Genomic DNA, 14,270 nt, shown 5'->3' with positions numbered 1-14,270 from the left:
CCATTTCCCGCCAACCGTGACTTCCCTCTCTCCTCCCACCCCGCTTTCCCCAGTGTTTGACTTGACTTCTCCTCCGCGCCCCGTTAGCGTCCCGCGCAGCCCCAGCAGAAACGGCAGCGAGCGCAGGGGCCGGGCCGGGCGGGGCGGCTCCGCGGCTGGAGCGCTGCCCGGGGCGGGGCGAGGAGGGCAGGGAGCAGGTGATCCCCGCCGGAGCGGAGCGGGGCGGGTGAGAGCCGCCTCCTTCCCTCCCTCTCTTCCCCTCGGCGCGGCAGGGGAGGCAGGAAAGTTGCGCGGCTGCCGGGAAGTTTCGTAGCATGGCGGAGCGGCCCGGGGTGCCCGGCCCGAGGGGCTGAGCCGCGCCGAGCGGAGCCGCGCCGTGGGGAAGCGCCCGCCCGGCTGCCGGCCGGCATGGCCCGCTGGATCCCCACCAAGCGGGAGAAGTACGGGGTCGGTGAGTGCCAGCCCCCGGCGGCCCTGCCCAGCTCGCCGGGGCTTCCCTTCCCTTGGCTCCCGCGCCCTGCACGGCCTCCGCGGAGCCTCCTCTCCCCTCCTCTTTTCTTCTCTCCTCTCCCTGCTGCGCTGTGGTTCCCTGCTCCCGCAGCTCCGCGGCTGCTCTCTCCCTTTTCCCTGTGCTGCACGTTCATTCACCTCCCTTGTGTAGGGTCGTTCCTTTTCTCCTGCACACCCAGGAGCCCTCGATTTGGTTTCTCCTCTCCTCAACATACTTAAAAAAAAATTTTTTTTTAAGTTTCTGCCCTCTTCCACTTGCAGGTTTGGGCTGTGGGTATTCACTGGAACTGTATTTGTCCTTGGGGTTTGGGGTGGTGGTATATGCTCGATTCACACCCTTGGTGTTCTGGTTTCCATAGTCCTGCAAGTTCGGGGCTGGCCTTTTTAAGTTTTCCTTGTCAGCGTGTTTTACAGTGAAGAGCGACCTCTAAAGTAGTGGCAAAAACGTCTAGTGTTGCTCCCAAAGAAAGATACGAGCGGAGAAGATAATGACGGGACATAAGCATTGAAATGAGAGAATCCAGGATGCGGGTAATGTTTTTGCAGGGAGTGGGAATCTTGACAAAGTAGTGTTTTGGAGTAGGGGAAGGAACAGTGAAGGCTTAACTGATACCTTGTACCTTCTGTTCCTTCCGCTTCCTTACGTTTAAAAGGAGATGGTTGAGTGGTGGCTCACTTTCCGCTAGGAGAAATATAACCAATACTGTTGCTGATAAGCTCTCTTTTTCTTGAGAGCGTGACAAATTGATAAACCACACAATTTTGAGGTTGCGTGAGAGAATTGGACAGAGAACAGTAGGCAGGAAACCACTAATGACACAAACAACTTCTTATAGTTTATTTTAATGAAGAATGATCTTGTTCTCTTGTGTTGTCCAGTGGACTTTTTTGATACAAGGGAAACTTGTAATTCCATGTTTGGAAAGTGTTAATTACTCTGGCTCCCTTGAGGTGGTTCATTCAAGTCCCTTCAGTCTGCGAGTTTAAAAACAGAGAACCTCATCTTGCATGATTTTGCATAAAGTGCATTTGAAAAAAAAAAAAAATTCGCTTACTTGATTTTAAAGTGGATTTGCAGAAAGACTGCCCACTTCTTGCAGGACTGTGGCTGAAGTTTGGCTGGATAACTTCAGAGATACTACATGCAGCACAACCTTATCTAGTTTCTGCTCTGGTAGCTGGAAGGGTGTGGAGCAGTGTACACCCTGAACTTTGTTTCTTTCTGTGTAGGTAACAGCCTAGGCTGTTTACTGTGACGTGGGAGCCCATGTGTATGACTTGATGAGGTTACTCTGAGCGTCAGGGATTTAAAAATGTTGGCATTAAAAATTATAACCTTAATCTGAATGGTTGGACTAGATTAGGATTTTTTTTTTAAGTGTACTTTTATGCGAGGCTGTGCTATCTCAAGAATGGCCTTGGGCAGTAGGATAAATCAGAGGCAGTACTGTAATCACCATTTTTTTCTTGCTTCCGGGGTGATTTTTTTATTTTTTTTTTTCTTGGCTGGCTTGAGCCAACTGCTGATTATGACATCTCATCTCCCGCAAAGGGCGCTGGCCTGTGAGTAAGCGGGGTGGAGGCAGAACTGCCACTTCCCTTATGAGCCTGATCGAGAAGTATGCCAGTGAGAAGTATGCCCTTAACTTCTGTGGTTTCAGACAGCTGTGTGAAAAGGATATTTATTTCCTCTATATGCAGACATGGGAACCAAACTGAAGTACTGTCTGTAATGCTTCAGCTCTTGCATTTAATTCATAAGCGCAACTAGTAGGGTTAACCCACAGGCAGTAAACAGTTATTTTGCAGATGCTGGCTTCACCGAGCAGTGTTTGCTGCATGGTGTTAATGAGTCTTAAAATTTTGTCAGTTTGCTTTCTATAGTTGCGTGCTGTTAAAGCTTTGCACTTCGGTACCAGTCCCCTATTTGTTTTTGTGCTTAATTTTTCTGACAGAAACGGTAATGGTACCTGCTCAAGTAGAAGGGTTAGGCATATTTGTGGTTGTTTTGTAGGATCTAGATTCTAGTTTGTAGGCTCACTGGTGTTTGGAATAGGTGGACTGATTGCCTGAGATAGAAGAGGTCTACTGCTGTACAGAAAAGACCAAGTTAGAGCAGAGGCATTAAGTTTTTTTCTCCTCATGACTCAGTCTCAAGTTGATAAGGGTTGAAAGGAGAGTGTGAGCTCCTTGGGCCGCTTAACCTTTGAGTAATCTGCTTGCTAACCAGGTACCTTGCCTTTTTGTACCCGTTACCAAGGTGGTTGTAATGAGGGACTAGACGTTGCCACTGATTTGTATGATACGAGACATTAGATGGTAGCAGCTTTCATTCACTGATAGCGTGGGCAAGTTGATAGTTGTGAAGTGGAAAGATACAAGGTTTTTTGTTCTCTTTTCTCTTTTTAAAGAAAAAATGCAACCATTGTGGCTATTAGTAATCTGTTCTCTTGAAACTAATACAGAAGTATTTGCATTTATTTTAAAACAACCCTGTAAATCATACCAGCACAATAGGAAATTCCACGAAGTGAGCAATGTGATTCATTGTCACTCATCTGATTTTTTTGGAGTTCAGTTCAGAATGGTTTGTCCTGGATAATTTTCTACAGGTCTGTTGATTGCAGGGTCAAACTGATGTGCTGCCAACTAGAAATTTTTTTCCTCAATTGTCTAAACCTGGTGACTGCTACCTTTAGCAGTTTGAAACAGCATACAGCAGAGAATATTAGACTGGAAATCATAGCCGCTTAAGAAAAGCGCATGTGAGAGACAAACTACTTGCGTTTTCTTGCTCCCATTGAGTTCTCAACCCAACAACAGATGGGAGTTGGGGAGCTTTGGCCTTGTAAACGGACAAAAAGACTGCTGATCGTCTGATGGGCAACATCTTGTGTCTTTAAGCAACAGCGTTTTCTGGGTCTTTGTATCTTTCCTTCCCAAACTAGAGGTTAAGCATGTTGGAAGGAAACACTTACTATCTGGTGCATCTTCCTTGAAAGCTTGTCAGTCTTTTCTGCCAAGTAAATGAAGTAACCTCTCCATGGACTACTTCTCTCAAAAAGGTGTCATTTGCAGAATGCCTTTCACACAAACGTACCTGTACCTGCTTCAGTGAAAAGAGTTTGTGTTGGATGAAGGACGAACTGAATGACTTCCTGCAGTTTTTAATGGAACACTTTTATTATCTGCTCAGTTTAGAGTGATTAACTTAGAGCAAAAGATTTCAACAATAAAATTGTTTTTCCCACCTGATCCTCTCCTCCAAATTCAGTTTTGAAAGCAAAGTCTGATAATGGAGCTTAATTTGCCTGAAGGTTACTCTGATTGAGGTTCCTTAGATAGTGTCCCTTTCTCCACCAAATTTTTGGTGGAAGAAGTGTGTTAACGTCCCTTCGTGGTGCCTCAGGAATGAAACTAAAAAGTCAGGGTGGAATTGCATGCTTTCTTACTCTTCTTGTTTTGAAGTAGGTATGTCAGTAATATTGCTAGGGATTATCGTTACCTCCTCAGAAACAATTGGAGTGTTTGCTGTCGTGACTGAAGTGAATTGTATTCTGGAAGAGTTTAAAGTCTCTGAAAGAGTAACGCAGGTTTGCGCTAACCCTTCAACTGAAGTTTATTACACTTGCATTGTAAAAAAAATAAAAATAAAAATAAAAAAAAATTCTTATTTCTTTGGTTGTCATCTATTTTTAACACATAAGTACTCTCTGTGGACTGGAAAAGATTGGATTAACAGTTTTAACACCAACTATTCCAGTATTTGGAGTCTATGGAATCATAAGTTACTCCATTCCAGTATAAATCCAGGCTGCTCTCAGAAAAAGCAGTCTGACCCTTCTTTCTGCTTCTTGCCTCCTGCAATAACAGTTCAGAAAGCAAACAATAGCAGTGTAGTAAGCCAGATCAGGGAACTGAGCAAGCCCAAAGCAAATAGGGAAATAAAGTGGCAAGTTTTCAACCAGAACAGTTTCCAGATGAAAATGATGATGCCTCAGGTATGCGTACTGTCTATGTCATCTTTGACTGGGAAATAACAGGATGAGATGTGTTTGTTCACAGTTACGTAGTTTGATCTGTGCATGCACCTATATTCAACCAGTTCACAAATCTGATCTTCTAAGATAAGAAATTATTACCTGGGGTCTTACTGAAAGAGCTCTAAGGCTTGAGGTCCAGAGCAGCTTGTATTCTGGTAAGGGTGGTGGCTTGTACCTGGATTCACTGGTATGACTGTCTCTTGAAATGTAAATTTACCCTTAGTTTTGGGATAGCTGCTGTTTCATAGTGCTTGTGTGCTAGGACTGAGAGAGGACCAGAAAGGTTATGGTGTCTGGTCCTCTGCAGCCGCTGGCAACTTATAGCCATAATTCACTCTATAAACCACAAAATGCTTCAACCCAGCATCAGACTTGGAGCTTGCAACAAAAGACCAAAAGCCACAAATTGTAATGTCTTGCTCAGAAAGAGCAAGAGAAAGCAAAGACATTATTTGTTGCCTATGAGCTCTCCAGATTGTTAAATATATAACTTAGTATGTTGTTAAAAGTCCACAAAAACTTCACTGGTCAGTGAGGTATATTAATGCATTGTTTGTATTTTAGTAAACCTCATAGGTGCTGAGTCAAATCAGAGTCATGTTTTTTTTAGAAACTGCCTTAACAACATGTTGAGTTTGCAGGTGCAGGGAAGCCACTTGATCGAAGTCATTTTCAGTCACTCTGTGTTTTGAAAGTGTCTTGATCTCAACTGGTGTGTGGTTTTTTTTCTTTTTTTTTAAAAAACTGAGAAACTTTTGGGCATCTTTAGTTCCCAAGCTTTCTTTGCCTCTTCACCTCCTATTTAGGGATTTCCATTTTACGCTTTAGGTTTGCAAATAAACGGGTGGCTGTTTGAAAGGTGATGGCTTGTTTTGATCCAGTTCCAAAAAAAGCATGGCCACTTGCATAGATAAAATACCTCAGCCATGTAACTGAAAGAAACTATTTGTTACGATGGCAAATAGCTGACTTTGAGTTTCAGTCTGTCATCTTTTATTTTGTTTTGGGTTTTTTTGAGTGGATTTTGTGGTAAACTGACAGATAATTACCCCTAATAGTTATTGGTTACCTTTTAAACCCATTATATTCTTGCCTGCTACAGGGGCCAGGGCATAGGTCTATTCTTGTAGCAAAGAAGTATTTACTCTATTGAAATACCATGTGGTGGTTGAGTTACAATCAGCTGCATCATGTCTTAGGAATGACAGTAATTTTTCAAATGTAAACCAGGGCTTGTCAGCTACGTTTGTGATTTATGTGAGCAGGATTGCAAAGGATCAGAGAGGAAGAGTGCTGCAGAATAAAGTCTTCTTACTAACGGTTTGATTTGTGGTAATTTCTGATATGCTTGGCTTCTTGTTCAGACTTCATACTTCTTCTGTAAAGTTGTCTTGAAATACAGCCTGTGATCAAGAGAGTTTCACAGTACTGATAGTACATCATGATGATGCACTGTCAAATTAGAGCAAAACTCATATTTGTTTCAACTTGCTGCATGCTTTGCACTAGGTCTCCTGCAGAATGCCTCTGATTTGTAACTGAAGTCCACTGTTATGCAACAGATTCCTGAGAAGGACTGCAGAAGGATGGTAAGAGTCTGGCTACATCAACCTGATTGTATGAGTAGCCCAGACTAAGTAAAACTTCCCTTTTTTAGAAAAGTATGCTTAAGGACATCAAAGTCAGCAAGTGTAGCACTGCAGCAAGTTAGCTTTGGGTGAGATGTTGCTCCAAAAAAAGGGAGGGGATTTATTTATTTAAATTGGCACAAAACTCTGCGTGGATACACTTCAGTTTAAAACAAGCTTACTTAGATGCAAGTCAATTCAATTAGGAATAGGTTCAAGCTGAACTGAAGGCCCATTCTATACAGTTAATCATTGCCATGTGGACAGTGACACTTTTCTTTTTTTTTTTTCAAAAATAAAACTTAAATCTCCATTCCCTCCAGTACCAGTTTATGTACAGTGCACACTTTTTGTGCACCAGGTTTAGCAATGCATGATATTAGGCATCCTGTTTTTATGGGATTCAACCTTCCTCTTTTGAATTTGGACAAAAGGATTGAAAGGGGAGCAAGAAAAAGTAATGTTATATCTTACTGTCTCTTATTGAAGTAAATATAAATAAAATGTGTATCAGACTAATAAAACGTGTATCAGATTATGCTTAGAGAACTACTTAAATCTTCTCCCTTACTCAATAAGTTGCAGAAACCATATTTAGCTATACTCTGTAGCAGATTTTTTTGGCTCTGGACGGAATTTCCCTGTGTATTAAGGATAGTAGGACGTCTAAACTTCAGTATTTAAAGTGAGGTTAGAGGTTTTTAAAAAAAAAAGAAAGAAAACTTACCTGTTTGCTAATAAAATTTGATATAAATTCAGTCTCTAGAATTTAATAGCCTTAGGATCTGCTCTCCGGGGAGGCTAAACAGCACTACTTTGACTTGAGTGTTTTACTTACCAGTTTCCTAAAATTAGGCTTTTAGGGATTTAATATGTTTCAGTAAGAACCAAATAGCACCTTGCTGATGCTTATGTCTTTCCATGATAGAAAATGAAAATAAAATTAGTTGAACTTCTTAGTTCTCATGCACCTCCAGTGTTTGTATTGGAACCAGTATCTGGAGATGATGTAGTTACAGAGCAGAGTGGTTTTATTTTTATATTTATTTATTTATAAAAACAAAACAAAAAACAGCTTTGCTGGCAAGAGTGGAGGAAACTACTGCAAATCCAGTTCCCACTGTAGAAGAGACCTTCTTTCTCTGCATTGATAGAAATGCTCCCTATGACTACTCTTTTTGCTTTGTTAGGATTTGTGGCTACAGGTTGCCCCGAAAAGTAAAATCCTGACACCACTGGTAGCTAAGAGTTAGGTTTTTCAGGGCGGGACACAACATTTTATTGCTTAGTTAGTGATAGTACTTAATTTAGTTCCTCAATTTTAATTACTGTTTCCAAAGTCTATTTGGTATGAAAGTTGTCTGTGCTACTTTTTGCTTCCATAGTCCTTTTGTTAATCCATATTAGCGTGAGTCTGTCTTCTCACTTTTGGTGATTGTTATCCTACTTATTAAGTAGTTCCTTGTGAAACTAACCCTGTGGACTTCCAAGGTACTGCTGACATGAACAAGACTCGTAACCGTTCCTTTGCTTATTCTTACCTTGAAAAGTGGAAGCAACACTTCTAGAAGTGCTTTCTGACTTTGGGATGGTTTAGCTCTTGCATATCCATCTTGGAACACCGCTAGCAGGCTTGATTTTCAAGAACCATCATACAGTTCATCTTCCTAACAATCAGGGCCCCATTACAAAGGCTCTCAATCTGTTTTTGTGGGGTATCCAGAACTGCTAGTTGTTTTCTAGAGTTTTCCTGAGCTGTCTCCTGTTTAAAAGATGTGGGCCTAGTTGTTCAGAAGTGTCAAGAGCCTGTGAGTACCAATAGTCGCTTCTGCTGGAGCAAAGCATGCCACTTTGGAATGTCTGATGCATGTTCCTGTGGTGGTTCTGTCATAGGACTGTAATTCTGCAAAATGCAAAGAGGAGCTATTAATTATTTTTTGGTTTTAACTTCCAAAGTTCATAAACGGAGAAAACTGTAACCAATACCATACTGATGAAGAAGCAGTAAACCTGTAGTAATTTTTCCATGTCATTCAAAAGTAGAAAAATTTACATGAATTCTACCTACAAGCTTGACAGAGCTTGTTTAGGTCACTTCCTTTCTTGCTAATGCATTTGACTTGTCTGATCGGACATTTCTTCTAGTTAGTGTTTTTTAGGGGAAAAAGTCCTGTTTATGCAAACACGTTAAAGACAATCACAGCCAAGCTTAAAACTGCCTTAGTCCAAAGTCATAAACACATTTATCCCCTTGCTGCCAAGATAAAGGCTGTGTTTTCAGTGCATTTAATATGTGTTTGAATGCCTAAAATACTTCAATGAATACTGGTGCATTTGCCAGGAAACCTGTACTAATAAAACCAGAACATAAACATGAATTACTAGACAGCTTTCTAGGTGGCCAGTTCATCGTCTGCTTCAAAGACTGAAGATAATAGTGCTAGTTTGGGCCAACTGCAAATAGAGTGTAAGTTTTCAGTATAAATGATAAAAATGTCTTTCTGGTATGGTACAGACCGTACCTCTTGGGAAGATCCGCCAGGAATAGAGGCGGGGAAGCATTGTTTAAAGGATGAATTGCTCTGGCAGCCTCTTGAAGCTTTCAGATAGGTGTCCAGCACGTTGTCAGAATGTGCAGCTATCTAGAAGTAGTGATTGTTCTATGGACATTATCCTTTTGCCCCTTTTCATATCTTCTAATTTTTGGATGTGTTGCTGCAATGAAAGTGGACCTCCATCTGTTAAGTGCTCAATTTGGGCAAAAAAAAAAAAAAAAAAAAAAGACTGAGAGATAGTGGAGAGGGTAGGTTTTTTGCTCTTGGGAAACTTGGTACTTTGAGCCTCTCTAGTAATAAAGCAGTTTATTACTTCAGCTGTATGGTTCTAATACTGCTTCAGTGTCATGGGCAAATAATGACTAAGTTATTCTGAAAAAGCTTTTTTAAAATGCAGGATTAGCTTCAGTTGGAGTGTCTTGCAGCACTCCAATTTTGCAACGTTCTGAGCATGTAATGGGGGCTGCAAACTGAATAGAAATGAAGCTTAATGGGAAGGAATAAAGTGGCTCTAGAAAAAGAGAAAGACTGCAGTGCATGTTACCTAGCATGGTACCAAATTCTTCGTCTCCTTGCATCTTATGCATTTGAACTGAGATTGATGTACTTGCAGCAAATTTGAGAGCAGCTTGTTCTTCCTCCTTTCTGATCAGTATTCTTGTTTGGCCTTCTTCCTTCCAGAATGAGTCCCTTAGTTTCCAGCCAAGATTTCCCGTTCTTCTTTTCGTGCTATTCGCTGCTTGCCATTTGCGTGTTACCTGAGATGGATGGCAAGATAAAAATGCTTTGGGATTAGAGGTCTCTGGGAATCTGAAATTGTATATCTCTCTGTGCAGCGTCACTTCTCTGTGAGCGGAGCCTGTGCTGTTTTGCAAACATGAATCAGTGAAACCACAGACATCCATTATGGGAGAGTAATCTGTTCTGACGCCCATGTTGAATGAGAAGTGCTGAAGGTACACAGGCCAGTTGAAATCCCTATGGTAATGCATATGAGAAATTTTACTTGTGTTAGTCCTGCAGCCTGAGTTAGCCCAAGGTGGAGTTTCCATCGTGGTGCTGTCCTGTTGAGGGAAAGAGGCTGCTGGCAGCATATCCTCAAGTTCCTTGAACTGTAGTAAGCCAAGCCACTCTTATATTTTCTCATACAAATTCTGGGAGAACTTGTCTGTCCCTTCCTGAGCGCATGGGTGGAACCTGGAACGTACAGGAAGCCTGAGAACGCTTGTGCCACATTAGTTTCTGCCTGTATCTCTGGTGAGTTGTGTTTGCAGCTGATGAAATGGGCTCCCTTCAGCTTTAGATTCCCTCTGGGTCCGTTGGCTCGAGTTCGGGGTTGGTAGGTGTAGGTGTGACGCTAGCAAGAGACAACGCTTCAGTTTAACCTCAAGTGAACTTTATGGTGAAAACTATCCTGTAGGCACACTTGGGCTCCATGCTCAAATACTTTACCCGTTAGACCTCCTGTCATATCTCCACCCTCGCTCCCACCGCAAGTAATGCGTGCAATGAAAACTCATTAGATAGTAACACTTGTAGTTCTATACAGTAGTAATTCCAAGTTTTCATTTCCTTTGATGTTTTGCCCAGTAAGAACTAGAATTTTTGCCAGTGGCTTTAAATTGCTGTTCACTTAGTTCTTTTGAAAGTGCCACCCACTTTCAAGTCAGGAATTAGCTGAGTGGTCCAATTTACCAAGTGATGGATTTCATTTTTGTTTTTACAAATCTGCTTGAAAACTTTGTTGCAGAAATTGATGTTGCACTTTCTGTATCCAAACAAAGTGAACAGTTGCAGGATTTGAGGGGGGGAGGGAAAGAGCAGGAGATTACCTACAATGCCAACTGAATTCCACAAAGTCTGTATGTGCTTTGTAAAATGAGCCTCAGTTACTTCACAGGCCATAAAAATGGAAACATTCAAAATAGGAGGTTGCTTCTGTGAAAACTCAAGTTATACCCTCTAATAGGTGTGTGCAGTGGTCAGAACTGGAATGTAAGTACCACAGTAGGTATTCATAATTTTGTAGATATGAAACCTGTTTTGCAGAGGACAACCTGAAGAGTGCTTATGTGCGCATTCTTTTCCAAGTCTCTCCAAAATATGAAGCATCAAGAGTGTGCATGGTATTTTAAGAGTTTTACTGAATTCTCTTGATACCAGTAGGCAAACCTAAGTACAAACCAGATTCTGATTCATTAGAAGTCAGTGGCAAAACTGAATTTCTGTGGATGTGTGATGGATGAGATGATGTTATTGGGTTAGAGCTATTACTCTAAAGGACAACACTAGGATTTAGTATATTTTTGGGAGAATATTCATCTTTCAGGGTAGACGTTACTACTCGGATTTCAAAGACGCAAAATAAACCCACAGGGCATGGAAGATAAGCACCTTAGAGTAATATCAATCGCCCTTTAACCTAATAAGATCTGTAACTTACCTGCCATTATGGTATCTCATTCTCATAGCCTCAGCAGTGTACGCAAAGGAACAGTCTTGTCTTGTATCCTGCATGTTGGGAAGGTCGCTGTGTCACAATGAAAGAGCATTGGAATGTATATTGCGCTAAATAAAGTTATTAGCGCTGTAGGTAGATGTGTTTTGTGATAGTAGAGCTGATAAAAGATGCAGCTTTGATAGCACCAGGGTCTGAGGTTTCTGGGTAGCACAGTTGTAATTACAACATTGGTAACTGTTGTTGCAGCTTTCCTCCTTCACTCAGCTTTATGCTGCTCAGAACAGACCAACTGCTAAAACCTGAATGGCGATTTGGTGTCACTGGCTCCTTTTCTCAGCGTCAGCTAAGGGAGGGTTGGCTTAATGAAGTAGCAAGATCTTTTGGCAGCAGGTTAGAGAAATGTGAAGTGAAGGGCCGTCTTTCAGACCCAACAAGGCATGCGTTGTCATCTTTATATGCTTGGAAGCCACTTTTGGCGGCTTGAGCTCCAGGTTGGCTACTCCTGCATCTGTTTGTTCCCCTTGAACGCTGGCATGCTATTGCATGTTATTTAGTTTGAATTATACAGACCAGAAATAAACTGTGGCCGTAAAAGCTGTTCTACGCCGTGGCTAACACTTCATGATTTTATCTTCCCTTTTTATATGTTTGAACGCTTTAAACAGGCGCTATTCTAATCGTCTGCGGGACGTAGATGGAGGCTGGTAGTGCAGTGAGAACAAAAGCTGAGGGCGCTCTTCTAAACCAGAGCCTAGTTAAGTGTGCAGACAACCTTAAATGACTGTTGTAGAAAGATGAATCAAAGGTGACCTGATGAAAGTTTACAAAATGATAAATCTCCAAGAGGTGGTAGATCAGGCTTCTTTCTTTTTCCATCTAGGTCTCTGCAAAAGGGGACGTTTCATGATATTCTAACTGGAGTTGCAGTTCTAGTAGAAGGAAATACCTTTTGGTATGTCAAGCACTGGACTCGGTCAGAGGTAGTACAGTCAGGAGTAGGTTGGCTCTCATGCTACTTGTACTGATGTATTCCTCCACTGGCTCGTAGCAGTCCCTCTTACTCCAGGCATGAACTGAGACAGCTGATTTAGAATAATTCTTTATCTGAGTTAAAATCCCTGAGGACTTTTTAGAGTGAAAATAACATAAGGAAGCAGAGTACGTTGTGAAAATAATCTGTTTAGCTAAAATTTTATGTGTGCATTTCCTATATAGAAGATAAATGCATACTTATATACTATGAAACATTTTCTGAAGACATGCAGGAGAATAATCCATAAAAGATTCAGAAAATTACTGCACATATAAAAACAGCTGAACCTTAAAGTCTTGGCTGAGATGGGTAGAAGGGCAGATTGAACTTTTTTGTGGGGGTGAAATTCTACAGCTTATGTAACATTTGAGGCAGAGTGGGTTATTATAAACCCTGAAAGCTCTGAATTGAGTTGATTCTTTAGTCAGTGGGTGAAGTTTCTGTGGGTGAAGTCAGAGTGGGTTCTAACGTCTGTATGAATGCCTGTCCGAGGTTTTCTCTCTCTACCCTATATTGCAGTACAGATGTGCTCAGAGATCAGTCTGCTTTATTTTCAGGAAGCTGTTGTGGCATAAATGCTCTGCAACATAGTTGAGGGGAAGATGGCTAATGGGGATTCTGTAGACATGAAAAGATGGAGATTATTTCAGTATGTCTCTTGTTTCAACAGTCTTGAATCATCTCAGCGTGCCTGATCTGAATCCAGTAAAAGGTTCTAATTAACCTGTGGGCTAATTTGTCATTGCATCTGCCACTTGCTCCAGAGCCCTGCTGTGGAATTGACTATGGCTTTAGCCTGTAGAAAGTTTAACATTGTAACAGACCACTGCATCATCTAGTTGGAGCACTGCTATAACACTTGTGAAGCCATCTCTTTTGCCATGGGCTGAGTGTGGTAAGTTGGGTTTGTCTAAAGCAGCGCAGGCCCTAGGAGACTAAACCGTTGATTCTAGCATATGTTCTATAGTATAGTGAAGAGAAAGACGAGAATAACCCAACATTGATGATAGCATGACTGAAAGAAAGTCATTCCCAGTCCCAAACCTGGCAGTCAGTTTTATTTAGAGTGTTTGTGCAGGATGCTCTGCAAAACTAAGCTTAGAGTACTAGCTTTCCCCATCTCCAGGATAATATTCTGTGATTCAGAGGAAATCAAAAGTATGCTATGATTTTTCTGATCAGTTGTGTGTGTGGAAAACGCACCTTCTTGACCATGCAGGTGAGCAGCTAACACCCTGATTCGGATTTAGTTAGTAGCATAGTCTTAGGATGGAACTGGAAATGTTAGAAACATGTTGAGGACAGTGTGGATCTTCCTGCTTTTCTCGTGGCTCTCAAACGAAAGGAATGAACATAGACTGACATGTACGGAGTCCAAGTTAGGAAGGTCGTGCCATATCCTTTTGCATAGGCAGACTGTAGAATTTCTCAGTTGAACTAATGCCTTTTTTCTTGTTTTTTGTTTGTTTTTTTTTTTTAACCAAACCAAAATAATTTAAGGATAAGTAGAACTCCTTCCAAACGTGTTCTGTGTGTGAGGTCAGCCTGAAACAGCAACTAGATGAGAGATTAAGGGTCTGCTTTTAGTGCCTCAGATGATTGACTCTGAAGCATAATGATGAGTGTTAAAGTGTTTACATCTGAGTAATCCTGTTATTTTGGATTATTTGCATTCAAAATGCTAAGCGTTCACTTGGAACTTTGCAAAATGGAAACTGAACGTCAGCATCAGCCAGTTCACGAGTAGTCATTTGTAGCATAGCAGTTGGTTAATGTGCGTGTTTCACGGTCCTGAACCATGACTTACGGTTTTTTTGAAGAAATCTGACACACAACCCTTAATTAAGCTATTTTCAAATTTTCAGACATGAATTCCTGGGAAGTTTTTTCACCCGAATGTCAAAAAAAACCTTTGTTCCTGTTAAGAATTAATTCCTTGGGCAGTTCCTTGTTTTTTAAATAAAGCCACTGTTTTTTTGGTTATATCTTGGCAACGGACAGCATACCAGCCTTCTCCAAACGAGGCTGTCCAGCATAAAT

At 41.4% G+C, this 14,270-nt stretch overlaps 1 protein-coding gene across 3 annotated transcripts in view; it reads left to right on the top strand.

Annotated features, from left to right (window-relative positions):
- Positions 1-209: 209 nt before the first annotated feature.
- DOCK5 (dedicator of cytokinesis 5) overlaps positions 210-14,270 on the top strand; it is a 90,448-nt gene continuing 76,387 nt past the window's right edge. Inside the window, exon 1 of one of the 3 annotated variants that reach the window (XM_068920438.1) lies at positions 210-451. In XM_068920438.1, the coding sequence (XP_068776539.1) occupies positions 409-451 (43 nt within the window). In that variant the 5' untranslated portion in view covers positions 210-408. The remainder of the gene's footprint in view (positions 452-14,270) is intronic. The other 2 variants (XM_068920436.1, XM_068920437.1) reach the window with 2 other exon arrangements.

This window comes from Struthio camelus, chromosome 27 (genome assembly GCF_040807025.1).
Source record: "Struthio camelus isolate bStrCam1 chromosome 27, bStrCam1.hap1, whole genome shotgun sequence".
NCBI classification, from domain to species: domain Eukaryota; kingdom Metazoa; phylum Chordata; class Aves; order Struthioniformes; family Struthionidae; genus Struthio; species Struthio camelus.
Note: the sequence above shows the minus strand (reverse complement) of the source record. Positions and strands in the feature narration are given on the sequence as shown.